Source organism: Meleagris gallopavo, chromosome 3 (assembly GCF_905368555.1).
Source record: "Meleagris gallopavo chromosome 3, MGAL_WU_HG_1.1, whole genome shotgun sequence".
Lineage (NCBI taxonomy): Eukaryota > Metazoa > Chordata > Aves > Galliformes > Phasianidae > Meleagris > Meleagris gallopavo.
In genome coordinates, this window is record NC_139406.1 from 51,476,054 (window position 1) to 51,501,126 (window position 25,073).

At 37.1% G+C, this 25,073-nt stretch overlaps 2 protein-coding genes across 5 annotated transcripts; one reads left to right on the plus strand and one right to left on the minus strand.

Moving 5' to 3' along the window:
- On the minus strand, positions 1 to 24,632 carry LOC100543299 (desmocollin-2). Of its 3 annotated transcripts, XM_019614023.2 has the most exons (17): positions 24,499 to 24,632; positions 22,264 to 22,348; positions 19,350 to 19,552; positions 18,789 to 18,902; positions 17,447 to 17,602; positions 16,400 to 16,544; positions 14,948 to 15,114; positions 13,391 to 13,525; positions 11,944 to 12,129; positions 10,373 to 10,632; positions 10,055 to 10,197; positions 8,418 to 8,633; positions 7,629 to 7,853; positions 5,043 to 5,164; positions 3,776 to 4,012; positions 3,080 to 3,125; positions 2,850 to 2,995 (listed from the first exon to the last, which is right to left on the minus strand). In XM_019614023.2, exons 1-16 carry the CDS (start codon positions 24,538 to 24,540, stop codon positions 3,090 to 3,092), a joined length of 2,472 nt encoding a protein of 823 aa, XP_019469568.1. In that variant the 5' UTR covers positions 24,541 to 24,632; the 3' UTR covers positions 2,850 to 2,995; positions 3,080 to 3,089. The 3 variants fall into 3 exon arrangements, with proteins under 3 accessions (XP_085077064.1, XP_010707198.1, XP_019469568.1); XM_085220938.1 differs by lacking the exon at positions 3,080 to 3,125 and having other exon boundaries at positions 1 to 2,995; positions 18,789 to 18,899; XM_010708896.2 differs by lacking the exon at positions 3,080 to 3,125 and having other exon boundaries at positions 1 to 2,995.
- Positions 22,979 to 24,669, plus strand: LOC146544706 (uncharacterized). 2 transcript variants are annotated; one of them, XM_085220939.1, is made up of 3 exons: positions 22,979 to 23,063; positions 23,254 to 23,330; positions 24,281 to 24,669. In XM_085220939.1, the coding sequence occupies exons 2-3, from the start codon at positions 23,255 to 23,257 to the stop codon at positions 24,667 to 24,669; spliced, it is 465 nt and encodes a 154-aa protein (XP_085077065.1). In that variant the 5' UTR covers positions 22,979 to 23,063; position 23,254. The 2 variants fall into 2 exon arrangements, with proteins under 2 accessions (XP_085077065.1, XP_085077066.1); XM_085220940.1 differs by having other exon boundaries at positions 23,008 to 23,063; positions 23,254 to 23,306.
- Positions 24,670 to 25,073: the final 404 nt, after the last annotated feature.

Here is a 25,073-nt window from a genome sequence, read left to right on the forward strand (position 1 = left end):
TTTGTTTTATTTTGCAAAAATTTATTTCTCACTGTTGTACAAAATAGTAAAACAATGTCATTGCTTGCACAACTAGGTAGTTTAGATGTGATCTAGTTGAATAAAACAAATTTTCACAATTTTTAATGCAATTCAAGACAATAACAATCAGTAGATTATACATTTTACAATATTTCATTTGTACGTTTTACACAAATATTATTTGGTAATCCCTATTTGTAAACTTTAATGTGATGTACTAAGTCTCCAGTCACATGATTAAAAGATGCACTGAAAATATTTTGCAGCTAACATTTTAAAGCATCTCAATTACCTTTCTACTCTTAGTTTTACAGAAACAGTCCGTTCAGTTTATTTATTCCAAATGAATTAACTATTACATTTGTTGAAATGTAAAAGAAAAAAATAAAAATATATCTTTAATGTAAATTAGAGTAGAAAACATTGTTTTACTTTCAATAAGTTATTACTTTAACTCTAAAGCTAGTAACCATGGAAGTCAATTTCAGCTCAAATAAATTTGGTCCCATTCCTTTCAAGTAATACTACTAGTATATTTTATGAGGAAAGAAATTGTTTCTAGAGGTTTTTCTATCCCCCCCCAAAAGTAATTTTCAAAGAGCATATTTCATTATTTATCCTAGGTCATCCTGAATTATAGGATGCATATATAATGAAAAAATAATAATAATAAAAGGGGAGGAAAGGAAGGATATTAACATCACCTTAAGCGTATAGCTGATAAATGAAGATACAAGACAGAAAGTGAGAACATCACTAGGAAATAGATCTTCACTGGGGAATCAATCAACACAGCTCTACTGACATCAGCAGTGCCATCCTGACTTATACCAGCCACAGATCTGTCTAATCATGGGTAACGTATAGCAAAATTCATTTATATTGCTGATAAAGAAGAGTAGTGTTTGCATGAGTAATGTTAACTTTTTTTTTTTTTTTAAATTAAGTTATGGACATCATGGTTCTCATCTAAAATTTTGCCATTGGTGACTGTCACTCTTACCACTCACTGGCAGCAGTTGTAGTTCATCTCCAATTTGAAATAACACTAAAATGTATTTAACATTATTAACAACAGCTAGTTTGTACCAGAAATTGCCTGAAGCCCATTTACAGCATGAGATTGGATTTAAAAGTATTATTTTAGACTTTATGAACTTATATTATGGGTTTTCACTGACCATAATCTGTGGAACAAACTGCAATCGCTAGAAATCAGCAGCAGCTGTGCACTGAAATTCACAGCAACGTGACTCTTCGTTGGTACAAAGTAATTTCTTCTCTAGATAATAAACTATAGTAAATTTTTGGAAGTATCTAAGACACATGTTTATGGAGCAAATGCTAAAAGCAAAATACAAAAACAAAGATAAGTAATTGCATGAAGTTTGTTTTACTCATAGGCAGGAAGACGTTCTTTCAAGGCACAAGAGAATTCCCAGAGTGCAGAGGACATATTAACCAGGAGTGCAAATATTCAAAACATACAAAACCTTAGAAAGCAGAAACTGAATTCCAGAAATAGATTATGACAACACTCAGATCACTCTGTCATTTGCCATATGTATTACAGATTCAAGATACAAATACATACAAAACAGTTTATATGTATGCTTATCTCTTAAAATAACAAATGGGATTCAGACAATCTCTGCCAGAGAACTGTAAGAATGCACACCTCTACAACCACTGCAAAAGCACTTTGAACAGACTCCTTATCGCAGTACATCTTTACATCTGAAATAGAGCTACCTCTAAAACACATTATTAATGAGCATGTGTTCAGACCATTCAGGCTGCATCTTCTGCCAGTTCTACTTACAGAAAAAAAGTCTCATGATGTCCACAACTAGAGGAGTAAAGAAGGTAGTGGTAACTACGCTGGACAAAACTCTTGGCAATGTTCATTTCAGTAATGATACTATGTTAAATCTCACAAGAAACTGAGGTACAAACTTCTATCAAGTAAACATGAAAATTGTATTGCATTCATTTTAAGTACAATAGTTACCCCTTGTTTCCTTTTTTTTTTTTTTTTAATTTCTTATTTCCTTAAAAGAAAAATATATATGCGCATACAATGCTGATATCCTATGTGTTGATGCCATCAATCCCTTAGGATAGCAAGTTTGATGGGTAGTAACCCATTAGGAGAAAAATATATTTTTGAATATTATTTTACATATATACAATATATATATTTAACTTTCAATCAAAATATAAAGTTTTCCAGTGTAGTCATCGGTACTTTTTATTTTAACATGAGAAAATGTTTTGTATCTCACATATGCTTGGTTCATACGTTAAAAATTAACAAGGTATTTGATATCCACCAGTAATATCTTTGGTTTTATTTCTACAGATCTATAAGAAAACAAAGAAAAAGAAAAGCTTTCCTTCTCCAAAGCAAAAAAAAAAAAAAAAAAAAAAAAAGTAAAACTTCAAGAATGAAACAATCATTAACGGCACTAAGTTTTGCATTTTAAGCAACCACAAAGAATAGGAAGTAAAAACTAAATGGAAAATAGTATTACCCTATGAACGTAGTCTAAAGACAAAATGTTCTGAATCCCTTACTTTTGATGTCTAGTAGGTATAAAAAAATATGCCGTACATTTAATGTGTTACTTACACTCACTAAATTAATTTTGATAAACCGTTCCCCAAGAAAGCAAGAGGTGGAAGAATCTGTTGCATTCAATTCCAAAATACCTAATATCACAAAAGTAGGACAGCCACTTATTTACAGTTTTTTTCAGCACCATGAAAGACATGTTTATCTTTTTATACACGTTTCTGCCAATGTCCTAAACTTGGGTTCCAGCTGATCTAAGAAATCAAGTGCCTCTTCTTCATGCTGATCACTGCAGCAGCCTACAGAACCAGCCAAGGATCCTTTTCCTTCATAGTTATATGAAAGGAGATAATCTTCAGAATGTTTCTGTTCTTCATCCTGTCTGCATAGATGCACCTTCTGCATAGGAAAAGAACACATTATTACTTTCTTAAATTGTTATTCTAAAAGTATTGCAGAAAAATAATTTTTCTTTTGATTTACCTTTCATTGATTAATTTTTAATCAGAGTGTGTCCTCTAATGGATTCCTACATACAAAAAATGCACATGATTGGTCTATATCATTAAGATTATAAAATATAAATATTAATAAAGAAATCATTTCTACTAATTATGTATGTAAAAACAGAAGAGGAAGAACTTGCTTAAGTAACCAGTCAGACAACTACAATCCACTCAAATTGAACAACTGATACATAAAAGTAGTTAGACAAGTAGCGAGAGTGAATTTTTGATCCCCAAAGCATGGAGTAACTACATTTCAAATGTTGTACGTACATTCCTACTTCATTGCTAAGATAAATATCATGGTGTAAGTTAGCACAAGCAAGCAGTTAGAATAAAAGCAAACAAATTAACAAAAATAAACTCATAAAAGCTTAAGTAATTACTATCAATGAAGTTAAATATTCTAATAAAAAAAAAAGCATACCTTTTACAATTTAAGCCAAGAAAAGAAAGTTATCTACACTTATGTCTCAAAATATATAAAAGGACTTTTTGAAAAGGCAATATTCCAAAACAGGATGCAGACAAGCAAAAGAGAAGAAAAACAAGTAAGCTAAAAAAAAAACAAAAAAAAAAAACAAAGCCCTTTCTAGCCTAAAATGCCTTTCTTGAGAAGACTACATACACTACTCATAACCCCACTCTAGGAAACCATTATTGGAATACTTACTTCTCCTAAACGAGGATGTGTGAAATTATGCCATTCTGAGTAGGAGTATCTACACGTGTCCACCATAGCCTGTCCTCCTCCTCCTTCTTTGACTGATCCCAGCGTCTGATGTCCACCTCCTCTGACTGACTCCAGGGTATGCCCTCTTCCTTTTACCATTTCAAATGTTTGCTGATCTCCTGTTTTTATTCCACATCCTACTTGATCAGTAGTTTGTAGAGGAATTATATTGTGATCCTAATAAAAGATGTTAACAGTGGAGAAACCTTTGTTTTCATTATTATTTTTACTGTATTATTTTTTTAATTAAAAAGACAGCAACCAGAAAGTCTCCATGCTAAAAACTGAAGTACAAAACTGAAGTTTTGCAAAGTGAGACATTTTGAACAATAAGCCATCATTAGAACTGAAGTCTATAAAGATCAATAAGAGGTCTTCAGAGAAAGATATTAAGATGGGAGGAAAATCTGTAGTTGGATATGAAACTAGATCCCACAGCTCAATCATTATCCTGATGAAAGGTGCACTATAACCCACACGTTAGTTTCTTACAATATTACATAAAATGTTTGGTTTGCAAAGTCAACTACCTGTAATTCATTAGAATCAGATATACAGTCATATGAAGAAGTTCATTCTGTTTTATTCATAAAGTTTGCATAATACACGAAAAAAAGGAGAAAATAGTATATAATCAAAGATTATGCACTACATTATATTTTATAAGCAGTAACAAAATCGAAATTTGTCATCATTAGGAGATATTTTCTCGGTTTTCATGTTAAGTAAGCTCAATGGTTTTTAAAAAAATCTTTTTGTCGGTGGAGGACAAAAGAGAAGGGATGTGATTACTCACAATGATTTCGTGCTAAATTTAAAATTACTTTTCCAAGGAATAGCAACAATGCTTTGCATTCATTCAATATGGCAAAAGAGTAAACTCCCAACTAATCTTGTTTTGAAAGTGACATTATAATATTCACCTGGAATTTCCAACCCAACAGTTAAAGTTTGGAAGAACTGTTAGTAGCCAAGAAGAAACTTTTGCAATAAAAAACATTATTTATCTTAAATATATACAGTGCTAACAACTCTGCCTGAAGTAAGAATTTACGAATTCTTGTAAAATACCAAAGCATATGAATGATCCCGGTGTTCATTGCTTATTTCCATTACTAAATCACTTATTTGCTGATAGGCCTCTTTTCAGACTGAAATACAATGGCATCATTACATGTTTCTACATTGAAATAAACGGACAACTTACCATCACTTCTTCTCCTGGAGCTTCTGTATTTGAAATGATTAAGTTGTGATTGGCACAATCATCGGTCACTTGCCTGTGCATTACCCCAGCACCACAACAGCCACAAATTGTAATTAGGATTACTACAAAGAAGAAATAAATGAGAAAGATGCTATGAAGTTTACCTCAAAACAGTTATCTACTTTTGTCTGAAAGCAAATTTTGTTGTGTTAGCCTAAATGCTTACACATCACATGTCATTAAAAAATAATACTGTGTATAAAAATGTCCATGCTTTAAAGTGTACAAATAGACACTGTTTTTCAGGTGTTACATGGATTTTTCACTATAATGAAACTGTCAAACTGTAAAATGTATTTTGGTTTCCCCAGAATAAACGCAAGCTTTACGAAAACAAAGTGCAACTTTTCAAATTAATAAAATACAAAACCAGAATCTAGTTGAAAAATCATGTCTTATGCCTTCATGAGAACACTGTACAGCACACACTTTTTGTATATGGATATGCAGTGTCAAATTATGCCATAAGGAAATATGTGGGTTGAGGGTCTCAGTATCAGGAAGTTCTGCTTCAAAGAAAGGATGACAGGAATCCTGAACAATTTCAAGTATGCTACAGTGTGATCAGAATCAGAGTGATCTTATTTTATACCTTGAATTCAGCTTGCTGTTCTTACAGAAATTCTGTGTGTAAAACTTACAAATAATTTTGTATAAAAGAATCAAGAACAATTAAAGCACCTCCAAAACAAAAAACTAAATATTTCATTCAAATATGTCAGCACAAGAAAGACATAGAGCTCTTGGAACGAGGCCAGACGAGGGTCACTAAGATGATCAGAGGGCTGGAGCACCTCTCCTATGAAGAAAGGTTGAGGGAACTAGGCTTGTTTAGCTTGGAGAAGAGAAGGCTCCAGGGAGACCTCATTGCAGCCTTCCAGTACTTGAAGGCAGCATATAAAACAGGAGTGGGAACAACTATCCAGAGTGGATAGTGATAGGACAAAGGAGAATGGTTTTAAACTGAGACAGAGAAGGTTTAGCTTAGATCTTAGAAGGAAGCTTTTCACACAGAGGGTGGTAACACACTGGAACAAGTTGCCCAAGGAGGTTGTGGATGCCCCATCCCTGAAGGCATTCAAGGCCAGGCTGGATGTGGCTCTGGGCAGCCTGGTCCAGTGATTGGCAACCCTGCACATAGCAGGGGGGTTGAAACTCAATGATCGTTATGGTCCTTTTCAACCTGGGCTATTCTATGATTCCATAATGACAACACTGTTGCCAGTTTTTAGCTTAAGAACAAAGAAATCCACAAGTAATAAATCAGTTCTGCCTAACTGTTCACAGAACATTCCTCTATAAATATATAAGCTTCTATGGAAATTGCCTAGGAGCTACTCTGAAGCCCATTTAGCTGCTGCAGCTATCAGCAAGATTTGCACCAGTGATTCTGGTGGGTAACCTCCTAGTGCTGGCAGATGTGAAGACAAAAACTGTAAAAACACTGAGCACTAAACTGGGTAAAACCTAACCACAATAAAGCAAAAGTATATCTTGGATGGATGCATTCAAGGGGCAGGGACAAAAATCTACTCAACATCTCACACTGTTCCCCTATTCTGCATCCTCACGTCTGACAATTCCCTCCTGCCTGTGCCATGAGTTCAGGAGTTTGACTCATTTAGATAAAACACAGAACTATCTGACCTCAAACAAGTGAGCAGGTCCAAGTGATGTATCTAAGTAAGAACAGCTAGCTGAAATTGAGAAGGGGCAAGGCAAGTTGACCACTAATGAGGGAAAAAAAAAACAAAAAAACAACACTTTGAATCATCTGGTACTATAGCATATCCCCATGTCATTAAAAATGAGATGATGTTAATTGGCCTACATCAGAATCTGGTAAAAAAAAAAAAAAAAAACAACAAAAAGACCAACTTGGGGACAATGATACATAACAGAGAGGCCATCTCACTGGTTAACAATACTGACTTGCTCAAAATCTTTGTCCCTGAGCAACTTCAGTAACACAAAACGTACTCAAGGGTTTACTCTGCTATGGAAAGATCTACCTTTTCCTCCAACATTATGCTGGCTCTTGTTAAACTTCTTGTTAAACACAGAGTCTCGGACTCTATGGTTTAATCCAGGATGCATTAAAGATTACAAAAAAAAGTTACAAAATTGATTTCTGCATTCTTACAAATAGAAATGTGCATGCCGAAGTCAGCTGTAAACTTCCCCATGAACGAATATGATCATTGAATGATCATGCAATACTCACCTGACAGCAAGATCTGATAATTGCTATAAATCCCACCCCCTTCTGGTTAAAATGCAGAACACAGTTTTTTGATCTTGCTAACGTGAACACATAGAACATTATAAAGTGTACTTTTAAGAATAGTAAGCAAAAATACATAGACACGAACTATGGGATAAGATAAGAACTAGAAGCCTTTGATATTGATACAGAGTATGTGCAGTAAACTACTGATTAGAGTTATGGAAGTCACACAAAGATGCCTGAATCAAGTTTGAGCAGACAAAGTGTTTTGCACTTGGTAAAATAAAAAGTGTACTTACACAGCAATAGCAGTGATCCCAAGATCATTGCAAGGATGGCCCATACACCAAGAGTAACACTCCCAGCACTACGAGCAACTCCACAATCACTTGGAGTAACACAATCACAGTAGTTAACTCTAATTTCACTGATTCCTTGCCTTCCTGAACTATCAGATACGCTGACAGGAATAGTGTATGTTCCAAATGGAATATCACCCCTTGGTGAAAGATATACAGACTTTTCTGGAAAAAAAAAAAAAAAAAATTGATATAGTGTTAACAGTATCTGAAACCCCACTGTCACATCTAGGCTCTAATCTCAATCTTTCACTCTTACAGTTAAGCCAGTATCAAATCCGTATTAGTTAGTTTAAAGCTGGTTTTGATTGATCAGTATTGACACTGAACTATATGCAGAATATGGTATTTTGAAGAATTTATTCTTTCCACACTTTCTAAACATTAAAATTGAAAAGCAAAATCCTTATATAATCTCCTAAAAACATTTAACTTAAAACTATGAAGTCAACATAGTTCACTACAGTAAATGACACTGTTTAAGTTTGCTAGTAAAGACTGTCAGCAGAACTGACATATATTAAAAGCACTTCCAGTAATAGGAAAAAATTAATCCAAATCTCAGTCTATACCTCCTCCATTCTTTGGTTTTGTTGGTATATCCAATGAGAATAACCACGTTCAGTGGGAAGTGAAACCCATTTAGTCTACTGCTCTGCTTAGCAAAATAAGTGGCCAGTGACCATGGCTGAATGGCGAAATAAAACTGAGAAGAAAGTCCCAACATACCATTGTGCCGTGTTATCTTCCACATGGAACCCAAGCTACGGTCAGTCATGCGATAGACTAAGGGCATGCTGTAAGAAGTCTCATCTCCATCCCCTGCACTGAGGCAGATTGGTTTTCTGTCTCTGCACATTATATAGTCAGTTATAAGAATTCGTGGGTAACTCCTGTCGCAAGGCTGGATGACAACTTGAAGGGTTCCAGTGCCTGTTTTGCCATCTACGAGATAAAAATAATTATTTTACCATTGAATACTAATATTCATTCATTTCTTTATTTCTAGTCCTAATTTGCACAGTGAAGTATCATTAACTGTAACAGCCAAGCTGAGAAGGTGGAAAGCAGCTACGGATTTGGCCTAAAGCAGAGAGAGCCTTTTTTTTTTGGCCACTTCTCGTCTTTGCTTGACTGATCATACAACAGATCACTTTGTTGAAAACTGCTAAATGGAACTAAAAAAAAAACAACCAGAAAGTTGCAAGATTGGCAACGAACTCGTATTTTCTAGTGACAGAGAAAAAATTGCCAGTCAGTGTCATTCATGTGCTATCCTCGAGTAGGTAAAGGAGGGAAAAGAAACAGGAAAGATGGAACACGGTAGAAGAAAGTCTGCAACTGCAAGTTTGTCCTCTCTCATGCGTGAGAAAGACAGGATGATTTTTCAAGTTAAGTCTGCACTGGAAAAATATAAAAATAGAAATCTGAATTATCAAATCCTTAAGTTGAAGTGCGTTTTTTTATGCTGTTCAGGATCCCATACAGAAATTCCTTGACTTGCTTTGAAAATTGCCTCTTTTCAGCTGTGTAATCTGGTCATAGTTAGTTACACCAATGTGTATTGGTACAAACAGAAAGAGTACTACCAAATTAAGATGTCCTAAAATTCCATCTTTTGTGTGGGGACAGTTTATTTTGTTGTTCATGTGCATCTTACATGAGTACATACACTCCTCTAAGAGGAGAATGAGAAAAGAAGGGTAAAAGAAACAAGGTAAAGGAGGCTATGACAAACTGAGAGACAAAAGCAGAAAGGGAAGATTTCCATTATTTTTGCTTCCCTTCAATATTTCTCCCTTCCCTGGAAACATGAACCCTTTCAGATACGGTACGCTTCTTTCAGCCACGAAGTGCACTTTATCACCAAAGCCTACATGTAAGAACTGAATCTATCCATCCTAATCTGATTTTTTTCTAATCTAAGAATAGTAAATGCTTGTGTATTATAGAGAAATTATATCAAATTTACTTCTTAAAAGTATCGCCGCGAATACCTAACTGTACATAAAATAAGCATGATATATGTTTCTACAACAGGATCTCTAAGCAATTTAAATTGGTAGTTTACATGTAATTTTAATATCCAAGCTTTGGAAACAGTTACGATACCTAGCTGTAAAGAACTTCCCAAGGTATCTTTTTATTCCAGCTGACGTTTTAGCACAGAAAGGCTAAAAATAACTCCTGCCATTGGACATATAAGGGTAATAATATTACCTAAGCAATTGTAAGAGTCATCCCAAAAGCAAGACAACAAGCTAAGTGCACATCAGGTCTGAATCAATGTAGCTGTAGCTATGTTAGATTTGCACAAGAAATTCTTCTACAAAGTACAAATGATGACGACAACATTTAGTACTCACTTCTGTCTATTGCGAGGACTGTGATATTGCATTGGCCTCGTTTGACTTCTCCTAGATCTCGGTCCAAGACTCTAACAGTTCTGACTTCACCTGATTTTTCATCAATATTGACCCAGTTACACTGTCCAGGTGGTATTTTGTAGCTGTTAAAAATAATTTTCATGTTTAACTGAAGATCTCAAATACACACGTGTATATTTACATATATACACATGCCTACACAAATGCATGTATTTACATACACACATGAACATTCCCCCTTCCCATACCCCTCCTTGCTTTACTCCAAATAAACTAGCAGACAACACTGTTTCATACCAGATGCCTTCGCTATTTCCAGTTTCTGGATCTTCTGCTAGATATTTCCCAATATTTGTCCCAATGTCATCACATTCGCTAGCGTCCATCCGGAAGAAACAGGGTTTAAACACCGGCCCCTCGTCTATATCTAGGACATTCACTGTAACAGTACAGGTGCTCTGAACAACTTGTTGTGAATGTGGTGCCAGCATGTAGGGTGCCTCATTGTTGACTGCAATCACGAGGATCCTTTGCTTGGCATTTTCATAATCCAGCCCCTGAAACAAAGATACACACATATACATACAAACGTTTTCCCCTCCCACTTCAAACCAATATAAAACTTGGCATTGTTTTCTCTTAACTGTTAGTAAGTAAGTAAAACTGTGTGTAAAATTTATTTACAAAGGAAATCAGGTATCACTCTGGAACATCCAGCTTAAGACACAGTAAAGGGACAAGATATGAACAATAACCATAAAACAAGTCACATTCTGCGTTCATCAAAGAAAAGAAATTTCCTTGATAGAGCAGTCCCTAATAAGATAATCAGTATCACCGTACATATTTAGATGAATATTCTGCTAGTGAATTGCGAACAGAACTGAAATATGAACTAGATGTGTGGAAGAACTTTCTCCTCCTAGACCTAACTGGCCATATTTTCTTTCCAGCACAAGTCAATCATGCTTCATGCCAGCACCTACATTTATTTTCCAATTTATTTAATCATATGCTGCAAATACATCTTAATTTGTAGGGCTGATGAGTAAGTATCTACAAATGTAATTCTTCAGATATGTTTTCCAAGGACATCTTATGCCATTAATAAAGTTATCTATACCCTGAAGTTATAATACACTGTAGTCTACTATAGAGCTACGCTACATATAAGAAAATACAGACACAGCTTTATCACAGAATCATAGAATTGCTAGGTTGGAAAAGACCTCAAAGATCAAAGTCTAACTGTAACCTAACCATAGTACCATAACTCTAACAACACAAATGAAAAACTTTAATGATTATCAGCAACAACAACAACAACAAAAAAAAAACATGATAGCTTCTCTGCTCTTATCACTTACACCTTCAAATGCTAATATTAGCCTTCTTCGCTCCTTAGAAGTTACCTGTTATTGCACAGCTCTTACAGATGTCAAACAGGCACTAAAAGGGAAAGGGAGTACAGGCAGAGCAAAACTTCTATCTCACATCTACACCCCCAGAAAAGCAAATGTATACTCACTACTCTGAAAAACAAAGCCTAGAGAATTTTAAGAGAAGGTAGTAAATTTAATCACCTCCCAGAAAGAAGACAGCTGAAGGAGGTGCTCCTCACTCCCCTGTTCATACACACTCTCATTTCTGTTAAAAACCTGTCCATGAAGGACAGGTTACACCCCTACATCTCAACAACCGAAACTGTGGGACTAGGAAAAGTCACTATGCTCTGCTAGACAGTGAAACACAGAGCAATACTCAAATTCTGCACAGACACGAGGAGTATTCTGAGTCCTACATTATTGGTTTTAAAAGCAACACCTGAAGACAAAAATGTTGCTCTAAAAAGCCCCATTTTTACTTACCTTAACAACACAAAGTACTCCTTCATTTGTGTTTCTGTCTGTTGTAATTTCAAAGGTGTGGTCATCATTTCCTCTTATAATTTCATACACAGCTGTGGAGCCAGGTGCCCCAAACTCATCGGCATCAACAACAGAAATTCTCAGGATGTCTACATTCACTCTGTTTTCTTCCACTTGTGTTTCATACTTGGAGTTATCAAAAGAAAAATAGTTAGTTGTAAATCATAGAACACCACTTCAGGAGTGAACAACACTGTATTTAAAACTTTAGACCACAGTGCTGCACTTAAACTCAAAAAACCAATTTACCACACTGGTACAGTGACTTATTTCATTTCATTGCATTAATGTACTTCCCCACATCTTCCTAACACATTGACTGAAACAGGAACCCTTTCCTGCCAGTGTAGTTCTCTCTTACTCCCAGTTATCAATAATGTAAAGCCTGGAATTCTCCTTCCAGGAAAGGTAAATGAGCACAGTTCTCTTGAGTTACATCAGCTGCAGATGCTCATCTTTGTACAGTGTAATTAAGAACAGCATTTAAAAAAATGCCACAGCTTAAATAAAAAAATATATATAAACAAATCATAAGAACTTTCTTCTTTTTGAAGAAAGGCAAAATACATCTCTTCTTGGATGACAATGGACAAAAGGGTTTTATTTTTATATATATATTTTTTAAAGAGCCATGTCATTCTGTACAAGCTCAAGAAGCAGAATAAGACTGGTTCTGAATTAATATTATTATGTTCTACAGTAGCAGGAAGAAAAGATTATGTATGTGTATTCTTCATAGATAATGACCTGTTCTTCAATATTGTATTTTATCCATTTTCATACTAACATCTCCTACAGCATTTCAGCTGTATATATGCTTATTGAGATATACTAAGTTCTAAAAAGAGAAATTAACCTAGCAATTATATGTCAGCTTTGTTTCCTGGCAAAAACTTTTGAAAGCTAACAGAGAACATTTTTTATTCTGTTAAAATGTGAATGAAGAAGGGAAGATAATGAAATTAAAATCCCTGCATCTACTTCATTGACATTAACATGAGTAGCCAGTCAGAAGCTCGTGAAAGGTAATGGGGTCACGAAAATGCTTAGGAATCAATCTGTCCTTCCACCCCTATCCCTTAAAAAAAGAATTGCAGAATTCTTGGTTAAATTACACGATTTCTATGATCACTCATTGCAGAAGTGAATTACTCACATTAGCTTTCTCCCAACGGTCATATAAGACCACTGACTCAAACAACTAGTACAGCAGCAGGTCTAATTACCAAACAACGTAACAACCAATATGGCATTCACACACAGGTCAATGTAGGCTTCAACTGTCTTGAGACATTCAGAATCATACTTGAAGGAGCATCCATGAGGAAATTAGAAAAGTGATAAAAATAATTTCTTCATCCTTTACAGACAATTTATGAAGACTTACTTGCAACTGTTTAAAAGTTGGTGCATTGTCATTTGTATCTTCAATCTTAATGACAGCTGTTCCTGTTGTGCACAAACCAAAAGGCTGACCTGCCATATCTCTCACTTCAATTAATAAAGTGTACGTGGACACCAGCTGAAAAGAATAAAAATAGACAGAAGTTTGATTTTTTTTTTTTTTTTTTTTAAACACAACAGAAATAAGTGTTTTATTCCTGTTCTGCAACTCAGCTCCAGAGTGCACTGTTGTATTTTGCAGGGAACAGGACTGAGTTTGAAGCATCTTCCCTACAGTTCCAGAAGGAAAATGAGTGAAATAGTGCTGAGCAGCACTCAGTTCAAAGTCTGTTAGAAAGCGTAAGCTATATCCTGCATCAAATAAAGCTCTCCAGAACATCCACAAACACCTTTGTTTCCCAGTATCGGATAGTTTGGAGGACTCAAATGATGTGCCTTTACCTACTCTCTTTCATTCTCCCCTGCAGAGCATTCTCCCACTTTTCCAGCAATTTCAGTCCGTGGTTACTTTTCATTAAGCTTATTTCTCTCAAATCAGTGACTTGAGTCACAACAACAGAATGTCTTTTTTTGGGAGAAAAAAAAAAAAAAAAAAAAAACCTTACAAATACCTGAGCAATCTAGGATATTAGAGGCTGGACACAAAGAAGGTGCTTGCAAATCGAGGCAGTAACCCCACTGCAGAACACCTGAAAGCATCAGGTTTCCTGGGTAAAAGATCTCCTGTTTCACATCATAGATTTATTATCAAAAGATAAGTAGTGGACATTTTCAAACTTTAATTTCTTCAGCAGTCACTGTGACTGCTTCCTTAGCAGTTATGGTGATACTCAGTGACTGCATTTTTCTCTTGCTAGAAAATCTGTATCTGATGTGCCTGCAAGTGCACAATTTTGCAATTCACTTTTAATGTGGATTTTCACCCACAAAGTAACATAAATGTTCCAGAATACAATTATTTTTATCCTAAAAAATGTGGATGTAGCAGGTTTGTTTTTTTTAACTAGAAAGTCTATCTTACGCTAGAAACATTATTTCAAATCACATATGCCTGTTTTTCTAATGCAAACAATCTCTCATGTAACCTTTTATCCAAAAAACTCCTAACATGATAAAAAGTAAAACCTCTCTATACTCTTTATCTGAAAGCTATCTAACAACAATAAATGCTTTGTGCATTTATCTCGGGAAATACTGCATTACTGTTCAGGTTTTACAAATTTCTGTTGAGTGCAGGATGTCTGACTACATGCAGTAAAGTTAGTTCATCTTCCCTGTAAAGAAGCAAGCAGCATCTCACACGGAGCTTGACTAGGAGGAAAGAGCAGCCATGGGATTCATGAACAGAGAAAGAGTAAGAATCCAGTCAGCTCTTCAGTGTTGAACAGGAGAGCAGCAGGAGATTCCCTACCAAGTATAGCTAGAAAGTTGGATAAACAAAGAGGCAACATAAATGCTTTATCTGTTGATTCTCATGCCAGGAAGTGAAGCGAGATGTGTGCACTAAATCTAGTGCTAAATATACTTCAGGAAATATCACCTCTCTATCCAGCTGTGGCGATAACACAGTAATGACACCTGTGTCACCATGCAAAGAAAATGCTGGGGTTACTGAAGGAGCTTGTGACACAATGCGGTATTTCAAAGTAGTGTGCAAAGTATACGGCTCATCTCTGTCCTCTGCAGTCACTGTTCCAACAACTACACCTGTGAACACAATACAGCAATTTTAAGTTACAGGGGAAAAAAAAAAAATCTACAAATAGGCAAACATTACTCGAAGAGGTATTTCTATTTTGGATTGGTAAAAACAGCTACTATCGGTTAGGCTTAAACCCAAGTGGTATTGAAAACACAGTAAATAGTATGGAAAATATGATAATAGTGTACAATTGATTAGTTTAATCTTCTATTTCTTCCTCCTTCTCAAACAATGTTGCAATTATTGACAAAAGAATAATAAAAAAAAATATAAATGGTCTAGATTTTAGCTACTTCTAACTGAACATCCCAAACACAGCTGAAGTGGAGGTTCAGTAATTTCTGACACAGTCCAAATTGCAGCATTGCCCCTTGGGGCACGTTGCTTACCCAGTTTGGACTTCACTGTTAACCCATAACTCATCCAGTTGAAAGTAGAAGAGGCCAGAGAATTAAATGCCACTGATGCTTTGAGAGTGAATGCGAAGATACTGCCTTCTTCTCTGTGAAGCAAGTCAGACTCTCCTCACCCTATACACCCAGTCCAGGAAATGGCAGGGAATGGCAAACCACTACCTTTCCATTCCTTCTCTGTGGCCAACTTTTTTCCCCTGCTTTTCCTCTTTGTAACATCTGAATTCAGCAACAGGCAAATCCCTGCCCTTCTATGAGTACGGGTGGAAACAAGCCTTTAATGTGTTTTCAAGAAGCATTTAGATGTGGAGACATGGTTTAGTAGGGAAATATTTGTGGTAGGTGGGCAGTTGGACTAGGTGATCTTGCAAGTCTTTTCCAATCTTGGTAATTCTATCATTCTTTGATCTTCTGCTGCACAGACAGAAAGTGTTCTACTTTAATTCAAAACCAACATACATAATCTTAAGTCAAAAAGTATTTCACACCTTCGAATACCATTAGCTTAGTTGTGTAGGAGACTCTTCTTTTAAAATTGTTGCTCTGTGCTGTTCTTTGCAATCAAAGCATTTAATGGAGGAAATTAATTGTGGATAAATTAAAAAAAAAAAAGTCTTCTGAATTTCTTATACTGTTTAAAGAATACTGAATCATCTTCGTTCTAAAAAAATTCTGACACATTACTTTTCACTTTTTATTTTTAATGTTTATCTGAATTTCTGATCATTTAAAAAAATTTTTTTGAGCTGCTCTTTGAAAATTCAGTCTTTGCTGTAAAAGAAATATTACTTCCCACTGAACTGGACCAAACAGCACATTACTACATAATTGAGAATAGTAATGGTAACTGTGTTGATCAGTTTGAAACAATTCTTACCAGGCTTGGAGTTTTCAGGGACACAAAACTCAAAAACATCCTGTGTAAAATACGGAGCATTATCATTGTCATCCTCTATTCTGATTGTATGCACAAGGGGTACCTCCGGTGAATAACCATCTGGAGTGCTTGCAAAGCAAATGATCTGTAAGACAGAAATTCAGTAATTCACTTCATACTTAAGCACCATGAAGTATTATTACACTTTCAGCTCATTGGCGGAGTCGAGAAAAAGAAATGCAGTGTTTCAATTGTGCCCTCCTCAAGACCAGCCAAGCTGAAGGGGAAATGATGGCAATACAAAAACTTGAACTGTTTTCCAATCTTTCCACTTTTCATTTCCCTCACTATCAGCAATATTCGAGTCACTTTCCCCACCCCAACTTTGTCAAGCGTATCTCCAAGTCTTTTGAACTCAATTTTTCATGCATCATTGAAACAACTTCAGTATTACTAAAAATTTAGATATAAGTATTGCTACTTAGAACACAATCAAGAAAAGCAGCAAATCTATCTACGTGTTACAACATACTTTAGTTGCAATGCAAAAACAGGTAGTGCAAATTACCCAGCTATTCAGAAGCTGTTATTTCTACTAGCTGCCTTCTTATACTTCTCAGCCAGTAGAGAGAGCTCTCTACCCTGTTAACAAAATAGTAAGCTCAAAAATAGAGCCATCTGGAATTTGTCACAATCTGTTTTCTATGCAGACCTTTTCAACTCTCCCTGAAAAACTCCAGGATGACTTCAAACTCTTCCTAGAAGTGATGCAAATCCAAAAGCACACTTCAACTATGCTGTAATTAGAGCCTAGGCAATGAAAAGCAAAGCTCTGATCTGAATAACCAGCTATTTCTGTATTTGTCATCTGTTTCATCTCTCCAACACTAGACACACCACTCTGAACAGACAGCTGATCATAGATCCTGTCTGCTCCATATCTCCCCTGTAACCCAGCCTTCACACACACACACACAAACACACACACACACACACACACACCAGAAATAAAGGATGTAACTATATTTACATTATGGAGCCCAGTACCTGAAAACTTGGATACTGCTCACGGTCTACTGCACGAGTAGCAAAGATATTTCCAGTTTCTTTTTCTATGTAAAACAAGCCCTTTGGATCTTGATCAATTCCTGGTCCACTTGCAGAATAATAAATGGTGTAGTTCTGAGCCGTATCTGACTGGACCTACAAAGAACACACTTTTAAATCCAGGGTAAAACAGCAGCAGCACTCCAATACTTTCTACAATCACATTTGCAGAAGCAGAAGTTTTCAATGACAAAAATAAAAATTTATTTATTTTCTTCAGCAGCTTAGGCTTCTCAGAATAGGGAAACAGACTGACTTGAAGCTGCCTACCTTTATAAGGTGTGTGCATCAGGATAGGTAGTTAATTCAAACTCAAAAATTTATCATCATCAAGCAATTAAAGAAATGAGAGCATGCATGGAAAAAAATATAATTCTGACATCTACTATTTCTAAAATGCTGCACTCATACACATTCATATACAGATGGTTCTTATTTGTGTCTCTGCTCAAAAGATTTAATGCATTCACTAAGAATATGACTTGTAATTAATGGAAAAAAAAAAAAAACAAAGAAAAAGGAAAAGGAACAAGAAAGCAACCTATAGCTTAGACCAGGAACATGCCAATTTAAATAGCCTCTCCACATCATACTACAAGCAGTAAGGAGGTAACATCAGCAGTTATCTATTTACAGACAACCCCCTTCCCAAATACTTCCCCTATCTACCTAACTTCTGGCTTTCAGTAGATAAGATTAGTAGAATGATTGCTCTGTACAGAGTCTGTTATTACACTCATCTCTACGTATCTGCTACCAGTCATTCTGTAATCTAGAGAAGGCAGATGCATTAATGATAACTACAGTTCTTGTATTTCTCTTTCATGTCTACTTGTTTACATACTGGCTGTTCTTTTCCTAATGACACAGGCAATATTCAGTCTTAAATTCTACAGATATTCACTCCAAACTCCAGAAAGTATACAGGCAAGTGGACAAAATTTTATCTTCCCGTATCTACTAAATCTTCTAAACAATGTTACAGGATTTTTGTGGAGTTTTTCCTGTTCAAACTACACACTTCATAGATTCACTGATTTCCAAGCAGAAGAGCTCTCCTGTCATAGTATGCCTCTCTCCTTTTTACAACTGTAGCACATTTTCAGTTGCTACTATGATCACAAGTTATTTCACCTCAAGAAACATAGACAGAGAGAGACAGAGGAGGAAGAGGAATGGTGTCAGTGGACAATACATGAGTGCTCACTTCTGTTCTTCATATCTCATAATCATCACACAAAAGGAAGTTGCACTGTAAAATTAAGATCTGTATAAAATGTACCTGCTGAATTTGTAGTGGGAAAGGTCCAAGTGAGTTCTCTATCATAACAGAAGGAATTGGGCCCCATCGTCTCTTGGTTCGCTTGAGAACTGTATCTCTAGCATGCCTAGTCTTCTGTGCGCGGGTCAAAATGACAGGTAAGAAAATATCCATATAACTGTATACTTTTGCTTAACTTTCGTAATGCTTTTCCCACACATCCACCCCATTTTTCCACACTATCTGTTTTTCCAAGATCTCTATTTCTGATTGTATGTGTGACAGTAATCCAAGAGGTTTTTCATTCACTGTAAACAAGATCTGCCTGAACGCCTCAAACATGGCTTTTAAGATTCTTGGCATTCCTTTTTAAGCTCCTTGTTAGCATCCCCTCTTTCAAGCAGGATATCTGCTGATTCAATCGACAATGCAACCAGCAACTGCCACAAATACACACCATAGTGCAGACTGCGTTGCCTGATTATTTGAATTCTGAAAATCCAACTACATTCACCCAACATGAAACCATACTCTGTACAATCACACCCAAAGAAGGAAGATACCTTGGAATTAGAGGCCCACCTTTTTTTCATCTGTCTCCAAGTCAATAAGTATTTTCTTTTCTACATGTTCTTGAAGATCTTTAAGTAATATGGTAAAAGTCCTTTTCTCATCAGATAAAGAAACAGCAGAGGTTGTATACACGGAACCATCTTCCAGAACTTTGAAACTCCCATCACTGGAACTGATGTGTTCTGCAGACTGAAGGCACTCATTTAAATTAACTGTAAGAAAAAAAGATTCAGACAATAACTCAAACAGTGAAACGATAAGATCCATCTCAAAGAGAAAAATCATTTCCTAATTAAAATTTACTGACACACTGTCTCTTTAAAAATCATGTCATTTGGCATTTAAGTAGTACAAGTACAGACTTTAGAACTCATCCACGTATTTAGCTTTGAATGAGTTCACACAAATTTCCACTACTGCGCTTATGAAAGTATTTCCTAAAGGACTTGGGTGATTCCTACCCATCTCTCAAAAAGATACTACTACACTGGTGGGATTCTTGAAGCAAGAGGAAACAAACTAATACATATAAATGCAATGAACACTGCAGACACGTTCATTAGTGGATCAGTGGGTATTACATTTCTCCTGTGCTCTGCACCCCACATAATCAGTGAAGATATTAACTAATGCAAATTCCCAAAGGAGATATTACTTCTTGGAAGATTTGCCCTCAGGAGGAAAGCACTGACTGGGTCTATGTGACTTAGAAGCCTTGAGAGGACAAAGGCCTTTAAATTATGAGGCAGACTGATGAGAGAGACTCACACTAGCTCTAGAACAAATGATGGATGAACAATTTATTAATATTTACAAGACAGAATCCCATGCAGTTGACAGGAAGTGTCAGGTAATCTTAGTACGCTTCTCAGGTACTCTTAAAGCATTTGCTGTAAATTTGTCACTTAAATAAAGTTTAATACACTTCACTAAAATTGGTTCACCGGGCAGTAATTCTTCACAACAATGGGGTGGGGAGGGGGAGGGGGGCTGTCAAAAATCAGGATAGCAATAATTAACCTAAATAACATCAAAGTACTAAGTAAGATTGATTTGGCACACTGAAAAAGATGTAGGAGCTTTCCTAAGCTCTAGATAAAACAACTTTGCAACATACATGGAGGTGTTATGTTTTAGAATCAAGTATTTTTTTCCTCTTAGCAAGTGCCAAAATAAAATAGTTTAGGTTTGGTGGGGCTTTTTCATTTGTGGTGTTTTTTTGTTTTGTTTTGTTTTTTAAACCAAAAAGTTTTAAGATACAGAGAACTATGTACTAGCATGCCTCAATAATTCTTCAGTGGTATCACAGTACAGTGAGTTTTTCAGTTTTTCTACAGCTATAAAATTCTAAGACTAAAACTAGATTCAAAATTTCACCCCACATACATAGATGATGTTTTAAAATAAATTTCAAAAAAATGTAAGAACAGATGGAAAGCATAGTTTTAAATATGGCTCATTTTCCTCCTCCATACTAAGTCCTTCATTTAACTGCTTAGTTAAACGTTTCATAGCCTTTCTATAGGGTTGCAACAGTGCACCACTCCCTTGTCAATCTATGCAAAGAAAATTTAGTTCTGAACAGCATTATCACTTCCTCACTTAAAGTATATCATAGTGCTGCATATTGCAGCACTGCATTTCCAAATATACCAAAATGTGTATTTTGTCTGCAATGATTATGTGAAACAGCATTATCTTCAGTATGTCATTGCCTTGTGGGATCCTTCCTTCATAGTCTCTCATATATATTGCATAAGTCAGAAACATAAAACTTTCTTTAGTGAAGAAAATCCTGACTTATTTTACTGTCATGCTACAATCCTACGATTACTCTCCTAATAAACATTCAAGGAACGCCATTCAAGCATTCCACTCCTAGTTAAAATCTGGAAAAAAAAAGTTTAAGGTCAGTGTTACACAACTTCTACAGCACTGTAACAACATGAAGCTTACTTTTAAATCAAATTTAGTTTATTTAAATATAAACACCAAGAACATAAAAAACACTTAAACTGCCATTCAATCTTTCATTGTAAAATCTAGCAGTAAGGTCAATGTACTCTCACTTTTAAAACTAGATTTTCCAAGCAGCGGCACTGCAATGAATTACAAGTGCACTGCATTTGGTCCTACTGTAGAATTTGGATAGGGGATGCAGGTTTGGAGCATGCACCTCTGTTATCCTGGGACTCACACAGGGCACCTCTGAAGCCTCAAACTCAGTCTCAGGCAGCAGTGAATGCTGCAGCTGCTATGCCACACCTTTAAAAGCCACCTTTTGAATACTGAATAAAAAGGAGAGTGGTGTATTCTTCGGTGTCCCCTATGATTCCCCATCCCTTGCACACTGTGCTAATCCAATACCAGACACACCATCCCAATGGAGTGTACATGCAGGACGCCTCTGCAATTCATCTCCTCAAGTGCCTTGAGCAGCCCAGCAGAGTTGAGACATCACAGCCCAATTTTACTCTGGTCACACACACAAGCGGCTTCTGGGCTCTTGGGTTGTGTGGGTTTTGCTTTCTTTTCTCCCTTCCCATTATCCAAATGATTAGCCTGTCCTTCAAATGACTCTGTGGGTTATGGGTGCACTCTGAAATATTAAGGCACTGATCCGAATACTAAGCCCCAGAACTCAGAATTCTGAAAGCATTAAATGTAATTTTAGTTTTAAAACGCACACTGAAAGCTGACAAGAGCTATTTATGCACGAGTCAAATGGATGCCCAGAGCCGGTGCTCAAACCTGTAACAAATACAAGGGCGTATCCTCCACAAAAAGGCTGATCCAGCTGTTCAACTGGCTGTGCAATCATCCATTCATTCCATTAAATAAAAAAACACTCCTGCAGTATTAACAGCATCCCTAGAAAAGAGGCCATGTTGCACTGTTACGATGGGCACCTGCAGCTTCTCACCTCTGCCAACCAACGTGTCGGCCTCGAGAACAGAGGGAACATGAAAAGTGACTTTCTTGCAAGCGTCACAGCACAAGCTCAATACCTAAAAAACAAAACAAAACAAAAAAAACAACAACAACAAAAAAAAACAAATTAAGAAACTAGAGAGGAAAAAAAAACCAACATCATATTTTGAATAATAACTACTGTTACTCAAGTTGCCCTTGTTTAGTTTGTTGTCGTTTTGGTCTTTGAAAGACAAGCAGTGGGAAGGTCCAGAAATCAGCCTGCAGCCACGAGGCAGTACAGCACGCAGAGCTTTGGACTGGGAACAGGACCAGGTTCTGCATCTGTCCACCATTTGTGGTGTTTTCCAAAAACACAGCACTGACATCAGCAGCAAAGCTTCCCTTAGACTAGGAGACATCAACTATGCAATTACTTTCCTGTAAATATGAAATACAGCTCTGCAGTACACTTCCCCCAGCAGCACTCTTGGTCAATTCAGGGCCATAGGCTCTGAGCATTAAAGGTGAACCAGTCCTAACTCGGTGGAGTCGCGGTGATGCCGAACATTAAAGGGAGAAGCGTCTTATTAAGCCCACATGACAACACATCTCGTTTTGCATCTTCAAAGCACATTCTCAACTGGTTAAATCTCGCTTCAGCAATTAGATATGACATAAATAAAACGTCGTGGATGACAGCAAACCACTCCCATATAACCTGTTACAAAACAGGGTCCTCCTCGAAATTCAAATGGCGTGTTGTTAACCAACAAGCAGATAACCAGAACTCCTTACCAGGATCATATAGAGGTACAAAGACACTCCTCAGCACAGAGTAATTTAGCCCCGACTTCAGATTTTATATATATATATAAAGTGATATAGTTTTTATCCACGTTTTAAAATTGTAATTAAAAAAAAAAAAAAATCACACAGCCACTTAAACAGAGAAAAATGTAAATAAATGTATTCTGCCTTTAAAGTATATTCATTCTTCCAGGATGAAAGTGTGGCAAAAAGGAGAGTCTACCAAAAAGATCTTCAGGATTAAAGGTATAGAGAAGAAAACAGCCAATGGTAATTCTGAAAATGACTTCTTTCTTATTAATATTTAAATAAAAATACTTGCAAATCTTTAAGGCATTAGCAAACCTTAGAAAAACGAAGATTAGCAGAAAAATTAAATTGAAATGGGGAGTACAAACATAGCATTATAGCAATTTAAATGTTGTGTATGCATCATAAAAGCTGTTTGTGCTGTTTTATACATATATATATATATATGTACACACACACACACACGCATGTGTATACACAGAGACATAAAAATATGCATATATAAAACACCCTTATGTCTTAGTCGGCACTTTCCTTACTAAGAGATATTTGATAAAACTCCATCCCAACCGATATCGTACTAACTTCTACATTACTAAAGTCACATAACCTTACTATGTTGTTCTAAGATATTTTCAGCATCAGTGATGGCTAGTATTAAAATTGTAATGCTGGGACAGTCATCTAAAGAGCTACCAAAGGGCTAAACAAGCTTAAATGATAAGATAGATTGAAAATACAAGTATAAAACAGCTACCGCGTCCTTTCACTTTATACAAAGAAGACACTTCAGCAGCTTTTGGGGTTAGGGTGTGTTCAGGCTTTCTCTCCCCTACATGACAGGCGAATTTTGTTTTCCTTCTAATTAGCCGGATGAGTGAAGCTCACCCGCATTTCCATGAGATTTAATATGAATATCTCAGCAAAGGCAGGAATGCACAATGCGTCTGGAAAAGTAGAGCTCCCATAAAAAAATGCATACATCTAATGGCACAAAATTAATAAATTCAGTGCCCCGGTGCTACCGAGTATCTTTTTTCCAGGCTCAAAGTATCACTGCGTGCTTCTGGCCACAGCAGAGATGCAGGGTTAGGGAAAAATGAGAAAGAAAAAGAAGAAGAGCAACTCCTCGATTCTCTCCGACAAAGGCCTTGCCACAGCTATGCACTAATAAATACAATTAATCCAAGGTACAGGCAACTCGGCACTGGCCCAACAGACCGCTCCAAGGGGCTCAGCGCACCGCACCGCACGGCAGAGGGACAACAGCTCGGGGAAGCGGCGATCGGACGGAGCGCCGTTTTCCACCGCACCGACCCGCGCCCACATCCCACCCCTCACACGCTTCGCTTCGCTGTACGCCCGCGGAGCAGCGCGGAACGACCTGGAGCCTGGTCGCCCCACTCACCAGAAGGCCGAGGAGGACGAGGCGGGGGGCTGCGCGGGCCATGCTGCGCGACGGGGCAGCGGCGAGGAGTGCGTGTCCCGACGGCGGGCCGTCTCCCTCTGTCCCCTCCCGTCTGCCCGAGGAGCCGGCCGGTGGGGAGGGTGGGACCGCGGGCGGCAGCGGCGACTTTAATTACTTTTTTTTTTTTTTCCTCCCCTCCTTCCCTTTTCGGTAATGCCCGGCCCGGGCACTGCGCTGGGACGCCCCTCCCTGCCCCGCCCGCCTACCTGCGCCGTCCCGCCCCTCCGCTCCCCACCCCTCCCGCCGTGCCCCAGCAGCGGCGCCGGCTGTGCGCGGAGCCGCGCCCGGGGAGAGGCCGGGAGGAGCCCCACGCCGCGCTCAAGTTCCGCGCACGCGGCTTCCGATGGGAGGATCGACCCCTTTTTCAACTTTTTTTTTTTTTTTTTTCCTCCAACCGCGTTGTTCTTTGTTTTGCTGTTTTTCTATTCGGTGTGTTTCACCTGCTGAGCACGTCTTTTATGTGTTTCTGAGTGGCTTCAGATGAATAAAAGACATTCAGTTGCACACGCAGGAGT

What these genes read in the sequence shown, in the direction of transcription:
- LOC100543299 (XM_010708896.2), bottom strand. Translation starts at nt 24,540, where the DNA reads ATGGCCCGCGCAGCCCCCCGCCTCGTCCTCCTCGGCCTTCTG. An exon ending in CCCTGAAAACTCCAAGCCTG is followed by an intron (nt 15,115 to 16,399) that starts GTAAGAATTGTT and finishes TTGTGTTCACAG; the next exon opens with GTGTAGTTGTTGGAACAGTG. An exon ending in CGCCACAGCTGGATAGAGAG is followed by an intron (nt 13,526 to 14,947) that starts GTGATATTTCCT and finishes TATTCTTTTCAG; the next exon opens with CTGGTGTCCACGTACACTTT.
- LOC146544706 (XM_085220939.1), top strand. Translation starts at nt 23,255, where the DNA reads ATGAAAGTGTGGCAAAAAGGAGAGTCTACCAAAAAGATCTTCAGGATT. An exon ending in AGAGAAGAAAACAGCCAATG is followed by an intron (nt 23,331 to 24,280) that starts GTAATTCTGAAA and finishes AATTAATCCAAG; the next exon opens with GTACAGGCAACTCGGCACTG.